Source organism: Lissotriton vulgaris, chromosome 12, assembly GCF_964263255.1.
Source record: "Lissotriton vulgaris chromosome 12, aLisVul1.2, whole genome shotgun sequence".
NCBI lineage: Eukaryota > Metazoa > Chordata > Amphibia > Caudata > Salamandridae > Lissotriton > Lissotriton vulgaris.
The window spans coordinates 629,202,427-629,228,031 of record NC_141700.1 but is presented as its reverse complement, the minus strand read 5'-3'; the positions used below and the strand labels follow the sequence as shown (position 1 = coordinate 629,228,031).

At 41.7% G+C, this 25,605-nt stretch overlaps 1 protein-coding gene across 1 annotated transcript in view; it reads left to right on the top strand.

The window, feature by feature from the left end:
* The first annotated feature begins 358 nt into the window (after window positions 1-358).
* Window positions 359-25,605, top strand: part of DEF8 (differentially expressed in FDCP 8 homolog) — a 185,271-nt gene continuing 160,024 nt past the window's right edge. Inside the window, exons 1-3 of the mRNA XM_086945782.1 lie at window positions 359-609; window positions 14,719-14,853; window positions 14,989-15,021. Of these exons, the coding sequence (XP_086801908.1) occupies window positions 14,730-14,853; window positions 14,989-15,021 (157 nt within the window). The 5' untranslated portion in view covers window positions 359-609; window positions 14,719-14,729. The remainder of the gene's footprint in view (window positions 610-14,718; window positions 14,854-14,988; window positions 15,022-25,605) is intronic.

Genomic DNA, 25,605 nt, shown 5'->3' with positions numbered 1-25,605 from the left:
AGATCACTTGTCTTTCTCTTTCTGCTAATTATATTTTATAATGAGCTGTCGAGCACTTCGCTACACTAAAACGTTTCAATAGTGAAAAGTATTCCGTTAATATGTTGTACATAATTTAACAGTTACTAGCATTTTTATTAAAATAAAACACGTTAAAGTTCTTCAAGATTAAGATGCTTATGTTCGTCTTTTCTATAGTGTAGTATTTTAGGCATTGTTGTTGTTGTCCGTTGTTTGTTTTGCTGCCTGTCTCACGTCGTCTTCCCTCGGCGCAATGTCATAATTAGCTCCACATCTCCCAATCCATCATGGCTGCTGAAACAGTGTTGTGTGTCTTTGCTGTGTTACTGCTCAATGATATGAATCTGGTGAAAAATAGATCCGCCCTGTTCCCGATCCAGCATGGCGGCGTGCCGAGTAGTGGTTGCTGCGGGGGTAAGCCTCTGCAGTAAATGACATCTGCCGGGCAGCATGATGTGAGCGGAGATTCCCCTTCCCGAGCCGGTGTTCCGTCTAGAACACTACAGCCGTTATGCCTCGGGATCTTGAAAGTGTCATAGCGAGGAGGGGCTCAGGCCCTGCCTAGAGGAGACAGCCGGCGATGTACAGGTGACAGTAGCCTGGGGAAGAAGGGGTGGGGACATGCCTGACACTCGACCACTCTGCGGAGCTGGGAACTGTCCTTTCCAACAATAGTCTGAGGCAGCTTTCACTAACGACAGCTGGCTACAGCCTCCCTGCAGCACAAAGGTTGTACACCCCTTCAAGTACAACAGCTAAATTTGGTCCAACTCCCAACAATATTTAGTCCCCACGACAGATAGTTGCCTTCTATATCAGTGAATGCCCACAGCCAGGGCTTGAGTCGAGGGTAGACGTGGTATGCTGAACTCGTCCAGGTGTAATTTTCTGACAGGGCCTGCACATTGTCTGCTTTTGTTTCGAGCAGCAACTTGCAGGTGGGGATGGGGTTTATCAGATTCCAGCTTCGCCCATAGCAAAAGCAGAGTTAAGGGGCCATTAGTCCTCTTTTTGTTGGAGTATCCTGGCTTGGGGTTGGTCACCCTAGTGCTTATACAAATAATTTAAATACCACTATTTAGTTATGTTTATTTTATTGTGCTTTAAGTACTACTTGTCCCAATGCAGGGTGTCAGAGCGCTTTACATCACTTGTGAAGATTATACACTGACAATAAATTATATATGTGTACATCGGTGCTTGAAATGGAAAAATAGAAGTGCAGTTACTCTGTATCAGAGTACCTGCTTGTTTCTGAGAAGTGCTGGTACTCTCCAATTAGAAGTGTAGCATTTCTCTTGAGAAGTGCAGGTACTCTCCCCCTCAAAATAAAAAAGTGCTGGTACTCCGTATCGGACGGTACCTGCCCATTTAAAGCACTGGTATACATCAATATAAAGGATGTGTTGCATAGGACAGTGAGGGTTACAAGGTGTAGGAGCCACGTACCTTTTCATACCTCACTGTGCTATATTAGGTGGATTACAGTTTATGAACTGCAATTAAAAGGATATCCATCTTAATCGCAGTAACTCACCCATTTACATAAAATAAAAAACTGTCATCTGCATGTTACATAATGTGCTATGCAGGAACATATTAACCCTCTATGCTACTTTGATTCAAAACTAGGACTAGGCAAAATACAGATCTCTAGGCAAAACACAGATCTCTCCAGAAAATACGTTATCCTACAGAGTTACCTTACCATTATTATTATTTCCTGAGATTTAGCTGTCACACAAATATTTCTGCAGCAGGTGCCTTAACCCCATAAGATATTTTAAAATACAGACATTGCAACCAATTAATCAGAACAGATTTAATGCCATATTTCACCTTGTTTCCAATTTCTTTGTGGCAGGGTTTAAAGAAAAACATGTATAAATTAATGCCCAGATTTTCCATCGGGACTGCGTTAATGTTTTGGTTCAACCCTAATGCAAAATCTGATTTGTTAAACATTGTAATGTGATTAAATGTACTCATGATGCACTTGCTAAACAGATGTGAGGTCTTAAGATCTGATGTCACTTGATGTGATGTCACACCAATTCTGCTTCACTTAAATAAGTCGTCCACTTTTTTTTTATTTTTTTTTTATTTTATTTTTTAAGCACTGGAGCCCTGCCAACACCTGAACATGCTGGAAGTAGCAAGAGTTTTCCCTCCTCCCATATGGAGCAATATTCCATTCTACACACACATTCTGGTTGTAGCATAAGAACACCATACCACATCTCCCCAACACAACATCTGTATAGCACTCACAATTTGTTTCTTTCTCCTCCTACCCCCCTCTCCTTCTCTCCCTATCCTCTCTCTCTATCCATTCTCTCTCTATCCCTTTCTCTCCATCCACCCTCTCTCTGCCCTTCAGAGATAATGTTGAGATTCGCACAGGAGAAAGTTGTGTCCTTCAAAAATGTATTCTCCAATCATGACCTTCAGGTTCACTAACAGTTTCAACTGACATGCAGCTAGAGCCTTCATAGTGATCCACATACGTCGCCAAGTGTCGTCACAAAGTCAGAGAATTAAAGCATGCTCATTTCTGTAAAGACTAGAACACAGCTCTAAAAACATCTCATATTTCATCCTGTAAAAGGGGAAACCCCGTCATAGAATGAGAAGTTACTCTGTATGTCCAAATCTCTTAGTCCAACTCATCCTTCCACGTTAAGGCATTGCCAAAGATAACTATTTGTTCTCCATCACCATCCGATTCACCCTTTCCACTTGACCATTAGCTTGTGGCCTTAAACAATGCTACTCTTTTGTGTCTTGCCCCAAACGGCTTGAGGAATTTTGTCATTGTTCTGTAGATTGATGGTGCCCCATTATCTGTGACTAACAATTTGGATATTTATAGCTCCATAAAAGCTTTTTGCAAAAAAACTTTACCACATTACTTGTGTTCACCTGAACCATATTCTTTATCGCAGACCACTTACTGTGGTCATATGTCAAAATAAACAAATACTGACCCCTCGCTCCCAATTTGCTGACTGGTCCTATCAAGTCTATGGCCAACGTCTTCCATGGATGCCTTGGCAACTCAGTGCTTTGTAGTAGTGGCTGCCTAACTACTTTTGTTTTCACTGTTGTAACATGCGTAGCAATTCCTAACACTACCCTCAACTTGACAGTCCATGTTTGTTCACCAGAAAAATTATGTCAACATACTTTCTGTCATATTCATTCCGAGGTACCTCTTATGTGCAATCCCAACCAGCCTACCTTTCAAATTCCTTGGTGTGTTAATTCAATCACATTGCAAATTCTTTTTACAAAGATAGCCAATTCCTGCCTTTCTGCATGTGATGCACCCTCAACTTCCAGCCTTGACAAGCAATAGGCTACAACATTACTTGCCCTCTTAGAATATTACACAACAAAGTTATATTCCATCGCAGTCATAGCCCACTGTGATATTCTGGGTGCTTCACTCCCTTCTAGACCTCTTCCACATTTTAATATGCGCAGTTGAGGCTTGTGGTTTGTTCTTACTGTAAAGGGCAGTCCCCACAAATAATATCTAAAATTATTGATTCCCCAACATAAGACCAGGGTCTCTTCCTCTGCAGCTGCATTTGATCCTTCCATACCTTGCAATAGTCTTGAGGTGAACTCAGTGACCCTTTCCTGACTGTCTAACGTCTGATAATACTGCTGCCAGCCCCGCTTTGCTGGCAAATTGTCGTAGTACAATAATGTTCACTGCAACCACTCTGATATTCCAGGAAGTTTAATTGCTCAGGGATGAGACACCCAACTTCATTACAGCCAGACACAATTCCCCGCATTCAAAACCTGATATCCCAGTATGTCATTTATGGAATGCTCATGTGTCACAGCAATCTCAGCCTGGCTGACTTTGGCTAAGAATAATATGACACATCTCATTTCTTTATAACATGTAAAATAGTAAAACATGCGAACTAGTAAAACATTCAGACTTAACATATTGTATGAATAATTAAAGACATAATTTTGACCAACAAATTACAAACATAATAACATTACATTACCCAGCAGACAACTCAACCGACAACATTAAACACAGAAAAGAGACATAAAACATAAGAGTACACAACACATGCAAATACCCATACCACAGTAATACAGAGGAAGAACCACCCCACAACTAAGAACAATCAATGCTCATGATACTATGTAGCTGTACTAATTTGTTACATAAAACCAGATGACAAATGCAAAAACCTCAGTTGATGGACAGAATGCAGAACAATGTCATACATTCACTCCAGTACAGAGATCTAGGCCTAAATCCATCGTTTTTTTGCACTCCACACCACCCCAGTTCAGACATAGCCACATGCAAATCAGCCTTGACCCTGTGCCTAATGGGAACAGTCCAGCCCGAACTGCCAAGCCATGTCTTTCCTGGACCGGAATCAAGCATCCTAGGACCCGTTTCTGGCCATCAGCCGTCTTCAGCCAGGATAGCTTGACTCCAGTGGTGTGGAGAGCATGGGACTCACATCTGAGCATACCCATCCCACTCGGGGTGACAAATGCAAAAACCACAGTTGATGGACAGAATGCAGAACAATGTCATACATTCACCCCAGTACAGAGATTTGGGCCTAAATCCATCGTTTTTTGCACTCCACACCACCCCAGTTCAGACATGGCCATATGCAAATCAGCCTTGACCCTGTGCCTCATGGGAACAGTCCAACCCGAACTGCCAAGCCATGTCTTTCCTGGACCGGAATCAAGCATCCTAGGACCGGTTTCTGGCTATCAGCCGTCTTCAGCCAGGATAGCTTGACTCCAGTGGTGTGGACTCACGTCTGAGCATACCCATCCCACTTGGGGTGACAAATGCAAAAACTACAGTTGATGGGCACAGGTCTCCCGAACCGATCCTCCACCTTCTGCTGCCTGTGGCTGTGTCCGGTACGCTGTGAGGACAGTGCCTCTGGTGAACTCTGATGATCGCAAGCTCTCCAAGATGGCGATGCGCCTCCTGGGCTCCCACCTTCTCTCCTGGACTTCTCGACTTGCGTGCTATCCTGAATGACACCTTGCTGCTGTTTTCGGACAGTTTTCGCTGGACTCTAGCCCTTCCCTCCATACCTTGCATCCCACCCACCCTTCCTCTATGCTGTGACTGCATCTTTGACCTATTGCAATAATGCTAAGCTTTGGTATTCGCTGAAGTCCTTACACCATATACCACCCCTATGCGTCTCTTAGAGTTTAACCAGTCATTTCCCTTCCTATGTGTATGTAGTTGACTCTTATCACTAGTGTTTGCAGTGGACCTTTGTACTCTCTACCACTCCTATGTGACCCTTAGAGTATTTCCAGTCATATCCCTCCTGTGTAGATAGAAGATAACTCTATTGACTAGTATCCTATGTGATTTTTAGATTGTATCCATGTGTATCCCCTCCCTGTGTTTAGAGATATAGCTTTAACGACTAGTCACCTGTGTGACTGTTGGAGTATAGCCAGGTGTATCCCTTCCCCCGTGTGAAGAGATAACCCTATTCACTAGAACAAAAAGAAATGTGTTCCTTATGTAACGTAACTGATTCTATGTAAAGTGCTTTGATAACATGTAACGGAACTGGTGCTATGTAAAGCGCTCTGATAACCTAATCGGTTCAAGTTCGCGCTATATAAAACTCTAAAAATAAATAAATAAATAAATGGACAGAATGCAGAACAATGTCATACATTCACCCCAGCACAGAGATCTGGGCCTAAATCCATCGTTTTTTTTGCACATAATTTTGACCAACCCCTTACAAACATAATAACATTCCATGACCCAGCAGACAACTCAACTGACAACATTAAACACAGAAAAGAGACCTAAAACATAAGAGTACACAACACATGCAAATACCCATACCACAGTAATACAGAGAAAGACCCCCCCACCCACTAAGAACAATCAATGCTCATGATACTATGTAGCTGTACTAATTTGTTACATAAAACCAAATGACAGCATGCTCTAAAGTCCCAAAATTGCCCTAACCGCATACATAATCCCACAAATAAACAGGAGTTTGTCTTATTTTTGTTTCTGTTTCTGCTTGTCCTATAATTTATGATCCACATGTTCTCTCTACTCTGTCACTTGAGCTTCTGTTTGCTTGAGGCCCTGTAAATTCACGGTCATTTATCAGTAACCATGGTGAACGTGATTTTCCTCCATCCATAGCCATATCCTTACCTCACCCTGTTTCTTATATAAAGCTACCCTTCTAAGACTCCATGTTTGTCCATTGTCCAATTTAAACCAATTCCCACCAATGAACTTGGCTTTAAATGTGCATCTAGACGTAGACAAACTCTTGCAAACACCTCCTGGTTTAACCTTTACCCAGTCTCCCACCTGAATAAATCTTTCTTGTCCCTTCTTCGTCATGCAATTTTGTTTCCTTCCAATGACACTTTCACGCATCCAGGAGGGTACCAACTTGGTGCCTGGTTGTCTGCCACGCATCATTTCATGCTGACTTCTCCCTGTTTTAACATGTAAAGTAGTGTGATTCTCCCATAACATCTCTTTGATAGCCATCTGCACTTGGATACCAGCAGTACAGGATTATTTCATTGTTACTTTCACCAAGTACAGGCTTATTTCATTGTTCCTTTCACCAATTAGTTAATTCTCTCACACAAACCATTTCCTAGGGAATTATAAAGACAAGTACAAGCATGTCTTACCACAATTCCATCCTCGTCGCCAAAATTGTCATATTACAATAATGATCACTTCGACCAATATGATGTTCTAGTAAGTTTAATTGCTCAGAGATGAGAGACACCCAACTTTATCACAGCCAGGCGCAGTTTCAATCGATCGTCCTGCTTTCAAAACCTGGAATCCCAATATGTAATTTATGGAATGTGCTCATGTTACAGCAGTCTCAGCCAGACTGAGATTGGCTAAGCACAATATGACGCATCTGAAGTGACAAATGTTTTCTTGCTGACATTGGCCCAACGTTGGTGCTTTGGCAATAAACCTTTTTACCACCACCCGTCAAACAGATTTTCACATTCCAGAGCTGTAACTATTCTTCTTAAAGGGTATTCTCAGAATGGGTCAATCTTAGGAATTCAACAGTTTTTCTTTACATTTTACCTACAGAGAATTTATAGGGATTGGGTCCTGATCCTAGTTGTAGTTTTGCTGGCAGGTATGCTTGAGTTGCCTAGCAAGATGCAGAAGCATTTTAAGGATTTTGGGGGCCCTTGGCCAAATGTATTTTGGGCCCCCTGTTCAAAACTGTTTTGAATTTATGATCCAATTTCAACGCTTTCATGCTTTCTTTGGGCAGTTTACTGACATTGTACAGGCACACTGGTCCATATTCGAAATGTGTTTACATCTAATATTTAGGGTTAGTGATGTGTGTTTTCAATATTGTTCCACAGCAGCAGGTCACTAATATTACTGCAAAGGAATTCTGTGACACTCATCCATTTCTTATAAATGAGGTTCTGTTTTGATGTAAAAAAAACTTTTTTTTATGGAAGTTGCATAAAACAAACAGAACGTGTTTCTGCAAAATGTCTGTAATAGACTCTGACATCTCCCACGTTAAACCTATAATTAAGGAAACCCGTATTTAAAACAATCTGGGGAGAGGATGTAGCCTTACTTCTAGAGCAGTCGACTTCGAAGCTTGGGGAACCGGGTTCGAGTCTCAGCGAGGACACTCAACATTCTGTAATTCTTGGCAAATCACTTAATCTCCCAGTGCCTATCAAAAATAAATGTGTCCATCTGTAAAGAAACTGGTGCTCATGTAAAGCGCTCTGATACCCGATGTCTCGGGTCTAGTTCGCGCTATATTAAAAAAAAAACCAAACTCAATCTGTTTCAAAATTATTATGGGTCAATTGGGCAAGACTTTCTGCAAAACAGAGCTCGCTCTATCAGGGCCCCTCCTCCCGAAATGCTGAGGCACTGGGCCAGGGCCCACATTGCCCATGCCTTAAAATGTCTGAGGCAATATGGACCTGAAGCTGGTTTAAATCAGTAGCAATAGAAGTGGGTTTGGACAGGACTCTTTAAAGAGAGGAGAGGGACATCTTAACTAGCCATCTCACTGTACATCTAAAAATTTTTATTGGTAAGCCCCCCAATGCCAACTGGACCTCAATCATGCTAGGTACTGACATGTGGTTGTTTGCCTGGTATATGGGTTATAGCAGGTAGAGGCAGCAGCCTTACTTTGTTAGATCTCTCAGCTACAGTCGATACAGTGGAGTGGTGTGGCTCACTGGTTAGAGGCGGCAGACCCGGAAGCAGAGAACGGCCCGGGACCAGGGTTCAATTCCAGATGCGGCAGGGTCGTGGAACAGGATCAGCGGACTCGATAATTCTCGCCTCGGTGCCTACTCTAACCAGGGATCACACTCGGCAACTCTGGGCATTAGCTTGCCTCATCTCTACAACGGCCCCCCACATTCGCCGGGGATGCCTGGTTTCACCTTGGAGATACCCAGTAGGGATCATCTCACGGATAGCCAGGACGGGTTCCCCAGCGGTCTACAGCGCCACGATGCCTCAGGGCAGCAGTGCGTTTTACAAGACACATTGCATTACATTACATTACCTGGTCTTGAAAAATATGAAAAATGTTTCCAGACCGGCAAGTCTAGTAACTTAAATTATCTGCTTGGCCTTAATCAAACGCCCTCAACCCTTGAATTGTACAGCAGCATTCTATTATTGAAGAAATGTAAACCGTACCTGATGTACATTTTTTTCTTAAAGTTGACCACAAATAAACACCAGGCATTTCAAATAACTACACCATATTTAAATTGAAATGCTCAGTAATAATTAGCAGACAGAACTGGCTTCACATGATTTGTTTAGTTTAACCCCAAAAGACTTGAATTTTTGCTAGGTAGAAGAAAACATGTAAACAAATCAAGAGTCCTGTGCCAGTGATCTCTAAACAATATATGGCTACAGGTCCCAACAAACACCATCCCTTTCTTAGCAAATTCAATTTAAATCTCTACCAGACCTAATTAAAATGTAGAGTTACATATAAGTGACTATTCAGCATTGCACTGCTCACATGTGCCATACCACTAGAACAAAGAAGTGATGGGGCGTGGAATGCTTGAATTAATCTCAACCACTAGTAATTACTCTTACTACTCACAGTGCCTCAATCTCATGAGGAAGTGAGGGAGGTGAGTGGTGACAAAGTTTATCTGTGAGCCCTCCTGCATGGACAGCATGACAGATAGATAATAGCGCTGTACTTATAAGGAGCACAGTAAGCAGAGTGAAAAACTGTAGAAATGACTAGTCCATTAAAAAATAAGCTTGAATTTTGAGCATTTAAAAGGATTTAAAAACTCCGGATACAGTCGACCGTTAGGTCCTCCTAAATCATCCTGCTGATTGTCACATCTCAGGCCAGTCCTTATAGTGGATTATTTCCCTTTTTCTGAGAGAGCAAAGACAGTTTAACTAGACTCCCGAATCTCCATTCCAAAACCGGGGTTCTAGAAGGCTCCTCATTATCTCCCTTATTGTTTTATCCTCAAGTCATTCCTTTTGCACATCTGCTACATTTACAAAGTTCTGTAATGTTCTTATTTGGACCTGTGAGTAAACTCAAAATGCTGCGGCCCTTGTCCTTTTTCATCTCTGGGAACTTGCTCAAGTTTCAGCCAAGCCTCAATAGTTTAATTGACTTCCATAGGGAAAAGATCACCTTCAAGTCACTGCATTGGATTTTCTATTTCACAACCTGGCTTTTTGTTGCAATAAATTCTCAAAATTCCTTCCATCCGCTAACTGTCAGTCATCTCCAAAAATGCTTCTGTATACTACAGCAACAGCACTTAAGTTTGACATTCCGACCTTAAGAAAATGCAAATGCACATTTTATTATCTGATATAGTGACTTCCAGATCAATGCTCTGTAAACAAGTCTCAAGAGTGCCCCTAACAATCCCAGACCTTTTTAGTTTTAATAAGCCCCAGCAAATGACAGTCCCTTTTAAAATTCCTGGGTTCTAAGTTGTAAATCATAGAAGGTTTATGAGAATGTGCTCAGTTTAGTTGACTGAAAGCATTCACTTATGAACTATTTTGTACAATCTATTCTCAGGTATTAATGAGGTCTCGCTTACCAGTCATTGGTTATAAAAGTGTTTTTAAATAGGACCCTTGCAAACGTTGTTGTTTTATTGTGTTTGTCCAATATGCAGAATGATATATGCTACTAACAATCAAGATCTCTGCAGATCTTCCAGATAAACTGACCTCACAATTAATGCAGTGGTACCAAGCTCGAAAACAATCTGTTGATCTAAAACATGTAATTTTGAGAACTCAAGAACTCCTATATTTTTTGGAACAGGCACCCAAGCAAGCAGAATTGTTGTAGTAATTTGGAGGGATCCCTAGTGAAATAGTCTGTAATCAGGACTGCTGCTACATCCTAGATGTTGACCGCAAATGACGTGAAGCCCATGTAGATGAGATCCAAATGTTTTTAAAGTGACACATTCAGTGAATGACTTGTAGCAAATTTTTAAGGGGGTGTAGCAAATGCACTTCTTAAGGTACTTCTCCAGCTTCCTGAAATCAAACCATATAAAGGGGTTTTTCGGTCCTAATATGCCAATTGCCACCATGAAGTGACTTCAGCCCCATCTCCCAATATTCCTGTGGCAGCACCAGGAATTGTAAGGTGTGACAGCAAATTCTTGGTTTCTTGTTGGACGACATCTGTACTGAAGTTCAAGATTTTTAGGATAAGATGAGACTAAGGATGAGTGCAGGGCAATATTTATTCTACGTGCTTTTAGTTCAGAACCACAGAGATGCTGGGTTCCTTAAGCTAAGCTGCCACTAGTGTAGCCGTGAAAATGAAGCCAGACTCAGGATTCACTTTTACAGTCGCAATAGCATCAAGCGTGTCCACTACAACGTGTAGTGCTTCTACAGTCTTTAATCTGTTGAGTTCCTGGAGGTAGACATGTCTTGTGGTAGTTCTGTATGATGGGTTGGTTTTCTTCTTATTGAAGGATGCCTTTTCATCAGTCGTGTTAAGTCTCGGCTCAGCCAGTGACTAGTCTTCTTGAGTATGGAACCACAAGAAGGTCTGTAATTCATTCCAATGCACTTTTATACGAGTTTCTGAGAGTTTGCCTCTTTTCAGGTTTCACTTTGATTTCTTTCTTTGTGATAATGTGGGAGACGTTCTTGATAGTTGACTGGCAGATATCTTACTTGTTATGGGGAATCTTGAGTCTGGCATAATTCTTGCTGACTTCCTATCACTCGGTGCCTTCCCACATTACATCTGCCAGGGTGAAACAACTTCTCTAAATGGTTCATGTACAATCTTCACCTTCATGCACAATCTTGCGTCACTGGCTGTACTTCAGATATTTCAGCAGTTTAGTCTGGTGCATTGGCCTCAAGATCACTTTAGTTATCCCGTATTCACCACAAGTGCATCTATCTTGTGGCAAACATTTCTCTTCCACTTTGCATGCCTTCAGTTTGGTTCAGCAGCTGCCACACTCTCCGCAATGAGCTCTGATATTGGTAAATACTCCCCATTTCATAAATCTTATAGGCTAACCCAGGAAGTCTTTCATTTGTGGCAGTACATTTCTTTTGGGAAGCTAATGGCAGCCTCTTTCCTGAAATTCAGGCACTGATTGAACAGATCCGAGAAAAAGTAGAAATAAACAGTCTTACCTCCTTCTCCTTCTTGATGGCCCTGGACCCCATCAAAAGACTGTGTTGCCCCCGCGCTCTTTCAGAATTGGCGGCCCAGTCAATCAGTTATTAGGCAAGGAGTCCGTGAGGAAGGGACATTATTCTTTCTTCAGAGTGCACCTTCCTACCATAAGTGTCAGGGTTATATTTTGTTCCTAACCGGAGTCTTTTATCATCTCTGTTCACTATCACCAGCTTATTTTCCTTTGGCGTTTTGAGGCCAACCTTGGCTGCAGCTGGGGAGACAGAAACCCACACTGACCTATCGAATTGCCCCTTCTAAAGCCATGCATGGGAATCTTATTGTTGCATATTGTGGACCTCAGACTGAGCTCAGTGGCCTGAGACCTGTGGTGCCTTTCTCCATCCATTGGCCTGCTAGAAATAGCTAATGTGCGAAGTGTGTTGCTCAACTACTCCAACATATCTGTTCTCGCTGGCCCATTGTGTCCATAGGCTCCCTTGAGCTGGGCAAGTGAATCCCCTCAAGACATTTGATATGATTGGGAGCCAGGATTCCAGCTTTCCAAACCTTGCGCCAGTGACCCACAAGCCACAGCTCACTTCTTCCCTGGCGCTTTCTGCGACTTGAAAGACCTTCCCCCTTCTCCTGAGCAGCTGGCGGCAACCACCTGCAACACCTCCACAGCAACTGACTATCCTTTCCTACAGCACCTAGAAAAATCCCTTCTTTGTAACCGCTGGCAGGTCCAGAGAAAAAATGGACAGAGCGTATGCAAAATATCTGTATGTTGTCGTTCTATCCAAATCGAAGTCTCTCTGCTAATTGTTCATTTACTGGCATCAACAACTAGACAGAGGCCCTCGCAGTGTCTGCATATTGTTGTTCACCTCAAGCCAGCGAACCTGAGGTCTGTTTGTAACATTGTGGACCAAATGTAACGAGTCCAAACTAATCCACAATCCATCACCAGTGGCTTGAAGTCTCTTGAGTATGCGAGGGACAATGTTCCAGACAATGTGTGCGTGGCAAGATAATATAGCATTTGTTCTGTGAGCAAGGGCTGGATCAAGTTTATCTCTGGCTTCAGTTGTACACAACCTAACTTTCAATACAGCACCCAGAACCTTTATATATTGCTGGGCAAGTAACAAAATTGCAGTAGAACCCAGTGGTAAGTTCAGGATCTGCTCAAGCACAAGAAGTGACCACTCTGAAATTTAAACCTATAACCGAATTGTTAAAAAATGTAAAAGGTACAAGGACCCTAGCATTAAATAAAGGGTACGAGAAGACTAACTCGACTGTGGTTTACAGGATAGCCAGCCTCAGCTCTGGTTTTTCGCACAACCAAATATTTGCCCATAACTATAGCCGGACCAGTCCTTTTGCTTGGACAGAGCTCTGGTTTGCATTTGACTTGAGCCGGACTAAAACCTATATTGTTTGCCCACATCTACAGTCAGTAATGTAGTCCATCTACATGTTCTCATCACGATTTCCATTTTTATACACCTAGAAATGTTCCCAGAACAAGAACATCTAAGATAAGTTCTCCACCCTTCTCAGCAGTAGAATAGAGAGCACTCTCAATGGCCACAGTTGCAGAGGGAAACTTCTTGCCCTAGTCAGTCACACCCCTTTCCATTATTTTTGTTTTCACGCAAACCTCCCAACCTCTCTGCATGCACATCTTAATGATGCAAAAGGTATTGTGTCACCTCCCTCTTAATGCAAAGACACCATCTACATATGTCACAGCTCAGTTCCTTTCCTGTCTTCTCCAGAAGACTTTGAATGTGTATATGCCTAATGGGAGATGGGAACACATGGGCTCTCCATTTAGGCATAGGATGGCCCATAATCTTTAAAATCACTTGGATGCACATATCCATACAACGTCAGCAAGTATCTGCTACCCACCCAGTGGTCGTGCCAAATGGAACTTAGTCACCAGGTTTTCAACATGTTTGGCCACTTGAACATCAGACCATGATTTGTTTTATGCACAAAAGTGCTTGAACTGTATTGTCTTGGGTGGCTGAGGAGAGCATTTCTAAAGCATTCACAGTCTGTTTCCTTCTTTAGAGTCGCACCAAGCGCATGCTTTTGTGCACAGTATGGCACTTTCCTGTGTTTGACTACAACTCCCAGCATGCAATACTCCACATTCATGCACACATACACAGAATAGATTAACTTTGCATGTGGAACGCCCCTTGATTTAATATTTTAGCTTCTTGGAAACCCAACTTATAAATACGTTTCCCTCATTACAGTTCTTGAGAGCACAGAATCTGTAAACTGGCCCATGTTGACACGAGTTGGCTACCCATACCTGTTTTTTTTCTATGCATTCTATACTTGTAGTTTTCATTAATATGGGACAATAGTAAAAGAACAAGAATCAGACAAAAACTGGAGTAGACGAGCTACTTGCACGTTTGCTGAGCGTGGGGGTCTTTGCTATACATGCATCAGGCAAGCATACCGTAGAGAAGAGAAATGCCCCGTGTCTGCCCAAACCCTGGGATGCCACATTGTCCCTTTACTGTCTAAACTATAACTATTACCTGCATGCTTTTTATTTTCTAAGCAGGATACCTAGTTCCCCTGCATGCCTCAGGGACAGTGCCATTTTTTTGCATGTCTCAACCTATGGATTGTAGGATCCTAGGATTCTTTTTGTAAGCCTTAATCATTTATAAGCTCCATAAACATTCTGTGGATGCTTTGGTATTCATGCATTGGGCGCATCTTCCAGAACTAACAGGATGTTGTGTCCTTTTATTCTGCTTCTCACTTGTCAATACTGGTGCCCTGCCTGCTTCGGGAGGTTCCCTTGACTATGTGTTGTCCTCATCCATATAGTAAGAGCCCTTTCGATATGAGCATTGGCAGCTGGACACATTTACTTCTTGTGAGTGGTGTCAGTAGCACTCTTTCGTCTCTCACCTGGGTCTGTTACTTACAGGTTGCCCTGATATGGAATATGATGAGAAGCTGGTTCGCTTTCGTCAGGCCCACCTCAACCCTTTCAACAAGCAGAAAGGAAGTGGTCAGGATGACCAGAGCCCCCCAGGGACCATCAACATCTTATCCCCTGTTGGTAAGTACCATTGCCACTGTCGTCAAAGCACATACTCCTCTCAAACCATTAGCAGGCCAGCACTATAACCAGTACAGAAATAAAAGACGAGGCTTGCCTACTATATCAGAGTAATTTGTCCCTATTGTGTTGCAGGAATGGAATCTTTGGGAGAGGCAGACGCTAGAGGTGAATACAACAGTTCTGCGTTTTTTATTGTTAAGGTTCAAGAAATGAAAAAAGTATTTACTTTATCTGCGGGTAGGAACGTTGAAGAGGGCAAATATCTCTCTACTGTAAAGCTGCAAGTCATAAAAACAAGCAGGTAAAAAGTTAGGAAGTTTGCATTTGAGTGTAGTGGTAAAAACATTTGTGCATGACCACAAAGATTTGTACAGGTACATATGCAACTACGTTCAGCTGGTCCTTTTCCAGGAGAGGTGCTCTGCCCAGATGCAGATCTCACTACTCAGCACAGTTTATCCAGGGCAAGCAGAATGCAGCTTCATCTTTTCTATTTAAAATAATTGCAGCCAAGCTAACAAGTGCTGGTGGGATCCCAATAAACACACAGCAGCCCTAACATGAAGTAATGCTACTCGTCCATTTTAAAATGCAGCAATCGGGAGAAGCATCAGTGCTCTTCCTTTAAAAGTATTTGAGACCATACTGAGAAGTGCCTATGCAGGCCACCCAGTTTCACTTACAGCAGACCTCCAGTGAAGTGCAGGTACTTTTGAGTTAACAGCACCTGAAACTTTGCTGGTAGTAGAAATTGCGTTGCTACGAAATCCGTCTTTTGTTTATGTGGCCGATCATGCTTAGTCTTAGATTTTACATGGAATCCAGTTTGGATGGGGAGTGGCAATTGCAGCCTGACCCACCGACTGAGCTGTGTTGGAATTTTTTTAGATGAGTATATTGCTTATTGCTGGTGCAGGAATCGCATGCTGCAGGTCTGCACATGATAATCTGTCGAACTGTTAAATCTGTAAACTTTGGAAAAAATAATAGGCTTCCTACAGTACCTATCTGCACACCATGAGATGCACTGTTGTAAATTTGGTGGAACCAATACACCGCTGCGCCAGCATACACAAAGGAACCAAAGACATACAGAAGGGACATATCATTCATGTAATGGACAATGTGACCCTGACACATCATTCTTGAACATACCACTACACAACCTACCTCTGTTTCACCTGATTTCTCCCTGCCCACTTCTAGTGCTCCCTATCTCTTGCTCTCCTTTTCTGATGCTCTTTCCACTCCTTTCTCCACCCTCTCCATCCGGTCTTGAGTCCACCTCATGCCTTTTTCATCCACCACCAGACATTCCCTGCACATTTAGCTCACTATTGCAGGTTCTTTCTCATCCGTGCTTTCTACCTTATTTCTATTTTCTGTCTTTCTTTTCCTCTTTCTTCCCACCTTTTGTTTTTTCTCTCTCTTCCTCTGGGTGGAAGTCTGATGAGTAAAGATATGTTCTGGTACCCAAAAATGAGTACTGGTGGGCCCCAACTGTAACCGCCAGTTCAAACTAAGCACTTCGTACCTCCCTGCGCCAACATTGATACTCTTGCTCTCCTTTTCTGATGCTCTTTCCACTCCTTTCTCCACCCTCTCCATCCATTTTGGACTTAATCCTTCCCTCTTTTCGCCTATACATCTCATGCTCCTGCCTCTCTTTTCTCTTCACCCAACACATTTCCTTGTTCCAGTCAAGCTCTCATGGTCTCTGATTTTTAGGCTTTAGATTACCGATTACTTTTGTAAGCTCATAGTATCTGCCAAGAGGCTTTTATCATCTGAGATAATCATGAGACTCTGTTGCCCCCCATCTCCCTCCCGGTCACTCCTCGCAGTATGTCGAGCTCAGGCACTCACTGATCAGTCCGATGAAGACGCCAGCAACATCTTTTGGGCTAAAACGGGTACTCTTAGGGCCGGACTGGCCGTACCGTGCATCATGCGTTTCCCTGGGAGACTGGAAGGGTGGGGGCCAGTTTTGTAGCGGTGCTGCAATATCTGCCCCCAGTTACAAAAGTAGCAAGCAAGTGTTTTCAGCCTCCCCGGGCCAGGCAGGGACTGATCTGAGAAAATTGCCAGGGCTGCTTTGTCTTCCCAGTCTGGCCCTGGTCACTCTGCAGTGCCCATTGACACCTAGATAGAAGTCTTTTCACCTTCATGCCAACAGGGCCAGACAGGGATATCGGAGTGCTAGGCCTCATCAGCATCAGGGTGTACTTGATTAAGATGTCATACTTCCCAGTGAACCCGTTGTTGGTAATGGCGGTCTGCGTTATTCTTTACTACCCTGTTCTCTCACTCCTTTGTAGCCTCAGTAAATGTTACACTCCTGCATCTACCATATGGGAGCACCTAATTGGGTCATCATTCTTCTCCATTAACTTGTCAAATGAACTTAAAGTATGTATAATTCTCAGCTGCCTTGTCACCTCCCTTCATTTGGACTTAATGATGGTTATTTAAAGTCCCAGGAATTGTCCATCTCCTTTGTATTTTACTCTTAGGTTGATTTAATCACCTACTTATACATTTGAGGGACAGTTTCTTCCCCCAGAAAGGTAATATTAGCCTGATCCTATACCACACAATCTGCTCATTCCAGTTAACTGACCAGTTTCTCTGATGCCACCAGAATCTCCAACACGCCTTTTGCAGCCCTGTACTCATTACACCCCCACTACATTTCCTAATATTACTCTGTCAAATTCTCATATTACCGTTGAAATATTACGTCAATGTCCCCTCTCACATAAAGGAGCAAGACTCCTGCACAATATTACCACCGACAACTCCATCACCACAGTGCCCTTAAGATGCAAAAATCCCGTCATCAAAAGTGGCCAAGGTCTCCCAAATCTATTAACACCAATCTGAACTGGAGCTAATACCATATACAAAAAAGCTTTAGTGTAGACTTGCTAGGTGGGGCAGAATACCAAAAATGACCTTGGTTATATTCAAGTCACCTCGTGACCATTCACTTTATTAATGATCAACTCATCGCCATCCAAAAAGCGTTAATGCAGATAAAAAAAAATCTGTCAAAAAATAAATGCAGGTCATCAGCGGAAGCAACTTTTCATCATGACATCTTTGGTTGGTCCCACGGCTTGTACCTCTCTGCTGAAGCCCAGCATATCCTATTAACGGTGTAGAAGTGGTTTCTCTTAAACTTGAAAGATAGATACTTGCGAAATGTCTGCCAGTTGGTCATCTGTAAACCACTCCCATCACCCTGTCGTGGAGGCAAAATTGAATGCTCTTCGATCGCCAAAAAACATTTGTAGAAGATCGCCAGTTCTCCAGTATATTATACTAAAAGAGCATCAGATTCTGTCTTCATCTTTGTAATTGTAAACTGGCTACTATTTTCACCACTGGAATCAATTTTGAGTCTTGAGCAGGAAATGTTCCGGTCCAAGTAAGGATGTTCCCTGCTCATCTACTAGTTCGCCAATTATACGTAAACCAGCTTGCATGAGAGGGGCACGTAAGGAATCCTTTAAAGTGGCTGTAGCCCCTGGAGAAACCTGTGATTTTAAATGGCTCCTATGTTTGTCATTCTATGTGCACAGATATCAGAGCAAAGTCAAATACTGTACCTTTTTATCTTGCTTGAGGTGGAAATCTGTCAAACCCCTTCCAAGAAACAACCTACTCTTGGGTAAGGTCATAGCCAAAACTAAATCTTATTTCTTGATAGTTGCATATAACCCACACAAGAATGAGACATGTCATAATATGACCACCCAACAATACAACTATGCCTCTGGAAAAGCCAATCTATCCATCAGCAAGCACCTTCTAATCTTCTTTCAGGACATTATAGCCCCTATATGTGCACATACAAATTGAATTAGTATGGATTGAAGTTTCTGTAATACTGACCAAACACAATAGAAGGGAATTGAGCAAACGAAACATTAAAGCTTGTTGGAACTACTACCATTTAACATTTTTTTTTACATCTATCTATTATGGTCCAATGCATTCTGTTCCTGGCTACAGTTTAATATCTTTCAAACCCTCTCGATTTAAGTTCACCAAATCCTCAAGAGTTGCTGTATTCTGTATGCTCAGACGTATAAAAACCGGTGGAGCCAAAGGATATTGATAGTCTGTAAACAAGCAAAGCACCTCAGACGCGCCCCATTTACTGTATATCATGACTACCAAAGTCGGTAATTAATTTAGCAAGTGCATACAATTAAGGAGTAGGAGTGGGGGTTTAAATTAAAACGTCGTTGGTACAAAGGGCTATCTTTCACTGCCAGTTATTGCAATAAGAGTTCTCCTGTCGGTTCGAAATTTAGCTAACAAAGGGCATGGGATAAGGGGTTGTCTTTTGTTCGATATAATCTGTTAATGTACCATTAACTAATATCCTGGTCGACGGACAATGAGGACCAAAATATAGTTGTTTACCTGGATAAATGTATGACTGGTCCCCTCAAAAATTCAAGGTATACCAAAGATACTGACAGGTAATGCTGCATTAAATCTTTGGAGGCGTCTGTTGGGATGACATCCAATGGTAAGGGATGGACTCGACTGAAGTCTACAAGATCTCTTGTCTGTACTACTGTGTGCCTGTTTGCGATGAAACCTGTCTGTTCAATGTGACTCAAGAGCGGGAGTATTTTCTTTAATCTATTAGAAGTACTGGAGAATAGTTTAGTATTGATATTCAGGATAGAGGTTTCCAATCTGTCTGTGCTCCTATTGGATTATGAGACTGTTAATATAGCGGCATCACCCAAGACATCAAGTTTAAGTTTCCCTTGAAAAATAGAACTAAAAAAATGGAGCAACTGTGCAGTGACCAATGCCGAGATGTGTTAAAACTAAGCGTGTGGCCACTTTGGCTCACTGCTTTGACAGATTTTACTTATCTCTAATCTAAAGAATAACCTTTCTGAGTTCATTGGATGGAGTATGTGATCAATACTATTTATTTTACATGTCTTTATAGTCCATGTAAGTAATTGAATGTTCTTTTCCCCCTATTTAAATTCTGCCAAGGCAGTGGCCTACCACGTTCTAGTTGTCTCCGCTCTTAAATTTTGTGTTATGCTTTGCACAGCGGTCAAGTAGTCTAGTCTGAAAAGGTTCATGATCAAACCCCAAAAGACCGCCTTTAATAAGTGCAGCTTCTGTCAAAACCATAACTACAAGTTTCCTCCATTCCTCCTTTGCTGCTTTCCAAAGCCTCCAGGAGATTTCAGTTGGTTCCTCCTCGGTAAGGGCTGAAAAGTATATCATATAATATTTGGTGGCAACAAACCTACTATAATCAGTCCAGTTCTTCTTGTACTCTGGTGTCATTTTGTGAAATACTAGCTCTAATTGGCATGAAAAGACATGTGCCTAGGTAAATATTTATAGTCAATAACTTGTTCTGTTAAGTTCTAATCTAAGTACAGATCAGTCTGGGAAGCCTCACCAAATTTACTTAAACACTATGAAAATGTCATCATATTGTGGGCACCTCACACCAATTTTCACTTGTCTCCAAGGAGAGTTCTATTTCTTGTAATGCAGAATAGGATACACACTAGCAATGATTGAGGTCTTGCAGAATGTTCTTCGTAAAGAAGTGTCTTAGAAAAACTGACATGGCGCCAGCAATGGGATGATATATTAATTAAGAGAGTGGTGGTTTATCTTATAAGAAGGCTGATTTCCGCTATTTGGTGAATTGATTGGAAATTTCGTTAGCCCAAAGATGTTGTGATTTTTGGAAAAGCTTGCATCGTTTAAGAGCTATCTGATAGCAAAAGGTAGCAGCTTGGTTCAGCGAGTTAGAATCCAAGATTATATACATTATGGTGGTATCATTTCTCTGCAATTGTTGCCCTGAGACATCTCACTGTTCTACACCTCTGTCATATCTAAGTGACTTGTAACTAAAGAATGTTTGTTTGCCTCCAGTAGGATAAAGGACCTATTGGTCAGAGATGGCCTAGCTTGAGGCAGGATCTAACTAACAAGTGTTCCATGCAATGTGGAATATAAATTGGGGTGGGAATACGGACTGCATCATATCACTGAGAGGCAAACATAGGACCTTATTATGATCGATCTCCATCGTTTCAGGCAGGAGACCGGCCCAACAATAAGTCGGCGGTCCCACCAGCCCTATTAGGATACGACCGCCTTGCAGGCGGTGGTAAAATGCCTAGGGGCGCAGCGCAAGCTGCAGTAGAAAAAGCCACTTTGTTCACATCCATGTACTGTGTGCCAGGAATCAGGTGGTGCCTCGCACAGGATCCCGGGCATACTGCCACTGACAGCCTGTTGGTGGCGGTTAGCCCTCCATCGTAATTACCCTCTTAGTTACTGTACCTCTGATGGTGTACTGCTGTGAGATACACTGTACCTTCTAATTGTTCTATTGGCTCTGCGTGGATCATTGATGCCGCTTTAACAATGCTTTTTGTGAAGGCCCTCTGTGCGACAGTTGTTTTTGCTGTAATGACTGTTTGTTATGCATACCAAAAATAAAATAAATACAAATCTTTATAAACAAAACAAAAAAAGAAGTTGGGGAATGTGCTGTTTGTGTCGCTGAGAAGTGTCAAGGTATGTGACTTGGTTAAAAAAATCTCTGACTGTGCCTTATTAATTCATACTACTTCCCATTAGATGTGCGTCGGCTCCTGCTCAGAAATTCTATTTCTGTACTACTGAAAGTTGGAATCCTACTGAGATATACTGATAATGTCAGATTATATGTACACCAGCTCTTACGGAACTCAAAGTATTATCTCTTTGCTGAGAAGTTTGAAAGTGTCTCACTAATTGATTGCGGCCAGATGAGCTGATATTGCTCCATTGAAAATATTGCAATTGTGTTAAGAAGTGGAAAGTTCTTTCAAGTCTGCTGAGTTGGGAATCTTACAGTTGCAAACATGAATGTATACAATAGACTTATTAACAAACCAAGGTGTATCACCAGAACTGGACTGTTGAACCTACTTATTAATCACAGATCTTTGCCATGGACACTCTAAATTACTAAGCTAGCTACCAACCGATTGATGTCTTTGGAAGGCATGTGGGACTGTGGCAGTATATCTGACATGTGACAGACTCGGCCCTACTATTATTTGATAAGGGCTTTGTTGGCCAAGATCACCCAGCTGACCAATATGTCTGAAAGTCTGGTAGACAACTGCATATGTGTGTGTATATATCTATTTTGTTTAGTTTTTAAATAGATTACAGTATACCATAATCCAGTTTCAAGTTGCATAGTAAGTCAGTGTATTTTCAGAATGTTGCGTTTGTAACTTCAAGCAATTTATACAGTTTATATATTCGGAAATAACAATTATTCAATTATCCAAGAGTTCGCGCTCATCCCATATAACTCTATGGCAATAAACATTTCAACTTTGTAATAGTTATCAATATAAATCTAGTTGCTGGATTGATAATACTCTTATTATTCCTCAAAAACAACATTTGGTAGCCTTCCTTTTCGTGCAACAAATATTTTTCCGCAGAACATTGGCAGATGTAGGAGTCTTTTCGCTGTCAAAAGAGCGGAGCATGAACATTATACATATGCAGCGAATTTGTGATAGTTTTGCCAGGGTTTACGTTTGCGCTTGTTTAGTGATATATTCAATTACGGACCTTCAATGTAATCCTTCGCCAATTTGAGGAGGCGAAAATGGTAAAAATTCCCCTTTAAAAGATGATTTCAAATTAGGGACAAAATAAACCTGTAATGTGTACAGCAATCTGTTATTGTGAATTCTGACCTAAATTGGTTCATCACTGTCTAACATCCCACCTAAAAGAATCCTCCCAAACACGTCCTAAAAATGTCTTTTCGCTTGACCGGTATTACATTTGAATACTCGTAACTGTCAGAGGAATTGGTGTTTATTCAAGTGGAGGTCGAAAAGATCGGGTTCTAACAGTATTCTGAAGATAGTGAGATCAGTGTGAGTATTAAGTTGGACAGGAAGAGTGATCTAAAAGTCTACTGCAGCACTTGTGAGCATCTAACTTAACACTTGTACTTCTTTAACCCTTGGAGTTCGTATAGCAGTTCGTATATCTAAGACCTCTTTAGCCATGATAGACAGTAAGCTGGTTGGACTGAGAGGGTGGTTTATTCAGGTGTGAATACTTTTGTATGCGTGACTACAAATTTAAAATTTGATCCACACTTTCATTGCTTGCTGAGTATTTTTGTTGTTTTAATTTGCCTTTCTTACTCCGTAGATATTTGTTGTTTTGTTTACCCTAGTAGCCATTTTATTTTTTATTTGTTTCCCATATGTGCCCCACTTGGGGTTCTAGTGTGAATTGAACACTCCTAGCTAATAACAAAGGTAACATAGCCATGATGTGGTTCTCGCTTCTGGGGACATCTTCGGCTCCCGGTTAGCACATCCGCAGCAGACACGCTGCAGCCTGCCAAAGATAAAACCTTCAGCACTGCTTTATGTTCTGTCTGTGTGAATGGGCAAGATTTTTCTAACTCCTTCTATTCTTATATCTGAAAAACATGTCCCTCTCTGACTCCTAATTGCTAAATTACATTTTTCTACCCATCACTGTTTCCCTGTCCCTGCACCGTGTTGTGATAGCTTTCAGTTGGCTCAGTCTATCCCTGCTTTTTCTGTCCCTTTTCAACACCTGATATTAAAATCCATGCTCATCAGTGCCCACTCACTCTATTCTTCGCATACCCTGGAAATCATATGATTTATTTTCACTAGTGTCAAGGTACCTAGCTGGTGTTAGCACCCTTTACGTAGACTAAAAAGACCTTATAAATTAACGTTAATTGATCAATTGTGACCAGAAGGTAAATCACAGTAGAAAACTACGATCACTGTCCAATATGATTAATTCTTTTTTTTTTTTTAAATTAATAAACGGGTATACTTCTGATTTGGGATTAGTTTAGATGAAGACGGAAGAGATGTCTTTACAGACTATTCCTGAAAGACAGGAGATTTGGTTAGATTGAGAATGAAAGCAGTTCCAGAGGTTGCTGGCAGGATCAGTGAAGGATGGTTTCAGAGCTACAGAACATTTGAATTTTGGGGTCTCAGATGTAGTTTATCTTCACTCATGAGGCCTTCTTGTACCTCTAAAGGTGGTCAGTAGTTTGGTGGGTCAAACCAAATGTCCTAGGTGGTGAGCCTTGAATGTGAGACTACAGAAAATTAAGATATCTATAGCTTCAATTGTCCATATGTGTAAGTCACGCAAAACTGGTAATTTGGTAAAATATTTTCTTTTAGAAGTGTCAGGCTATGAATTAAAAAACAACCTTGAACTGCGTAAAAGCGCACTGTGAGACTGAAGCAAAAATGGTGCTACCTAGGGAAATAACCAGAGTGCAATCAGATGCTTCAATTAGATAAAGATCAGAAAGTGACATGATCATGAGTTAAGAACTTGATCTTACGGGCAACAGCAAGGGCCGGCTTTGTAACTGATTACTGAGACCATTTCTCTAGGTGGAACCATAATAGTTTAGACCAGGGTTCTCCAAAGTCGGTGCTGTAGAGCTGGATCCATGTAGGATTTTTAAGAAAACTACATTTATCTAATGATTATATGATAATAATCTGGCATGGATCCGGCCCTCCAGGACCGACTTTGAAATACTGGAGTACCCTGGTGTAGACAGCTGATAAATCATAGTTACTTTCCATGCTATAACAACTTTTATCCTGCTCAAGGTTCCACACTTTCAGTGACCCCTCACTTTGGATTACTGCCTTACCCCAGTCCAGTGTGCCTTTTAGGACCAGCTGAGCATAAGGTGTCTGGTTGTGTAAGATATAGTGTTGTTTTACCATGAACACTGAGCGATGTGCAGCCCATCCGTTGCTTACCATTGGTTGACTTTAATGTTACTCTTATTTGCTTGCTTACTATTGGATGGCTTTCCTTGTTTCGACATGCTCATCTTGTGCTTTTGCCTCTATGGTGGAATTGAGAAACTGGAGTAAACCCGTTAATCTAGTAGAGACCCGGGTAGAATATGTAGCCAAAAATACAATGTCTCAACTGGTAATCAATTTAGAGGATAGATACAAGGAGAGTATTAATCACTCGGAGAAGGGAAGAAAGGGAGACCACAAGAAGTTTGTAGGTAGAAAGTCAATTCTTATTTGTAAGTAGTTGTATCAGCACTACAATACAATGTATGCAAAAGTGACCTAGAGCATGAGTGTGCACTTAACAAGCTCGTGGCAGTGAATGTCTTAGTGACACAATGGGGTGAAAAACCGTGTGAGCGGCGCAAGGGGACATACAACAGAATACGTAGTCAACGATACAATGGAGAATATATACAAGTTAAGTATTTTCCTTTAGGCTTCTTGGGTTGATCATGGTGACGCCGTAGGTATGAAACACTTAAGTCCATATGGTTGTATTGTGTGGCCTGTGCAAGGTCAGAGTATTTCTGTTTAAAGGAAAGGTACCATGGAGTTGGATTTTCGAGTCTGGTGGATCATCTGCACCAGTGTCTGTGGACCAACGAAATCATAGGATTCTAAGCTTGCCGGTAATGTGTGCAACTATAAGTCCTTGTATGTAGTTCTGCTTGCTTCCTGATAGAGTGAGTATTTTAATGATGTTGGATCAGCTTTTGCACAATCACAGAAGTAATTCATGGTGCTACTGTAGTGGAGTGATAGCAGAAATGTTAGGCTTAATTCTAGTCTTATGACACAGAGGGGCGTGGGTTTGCTGTACGAA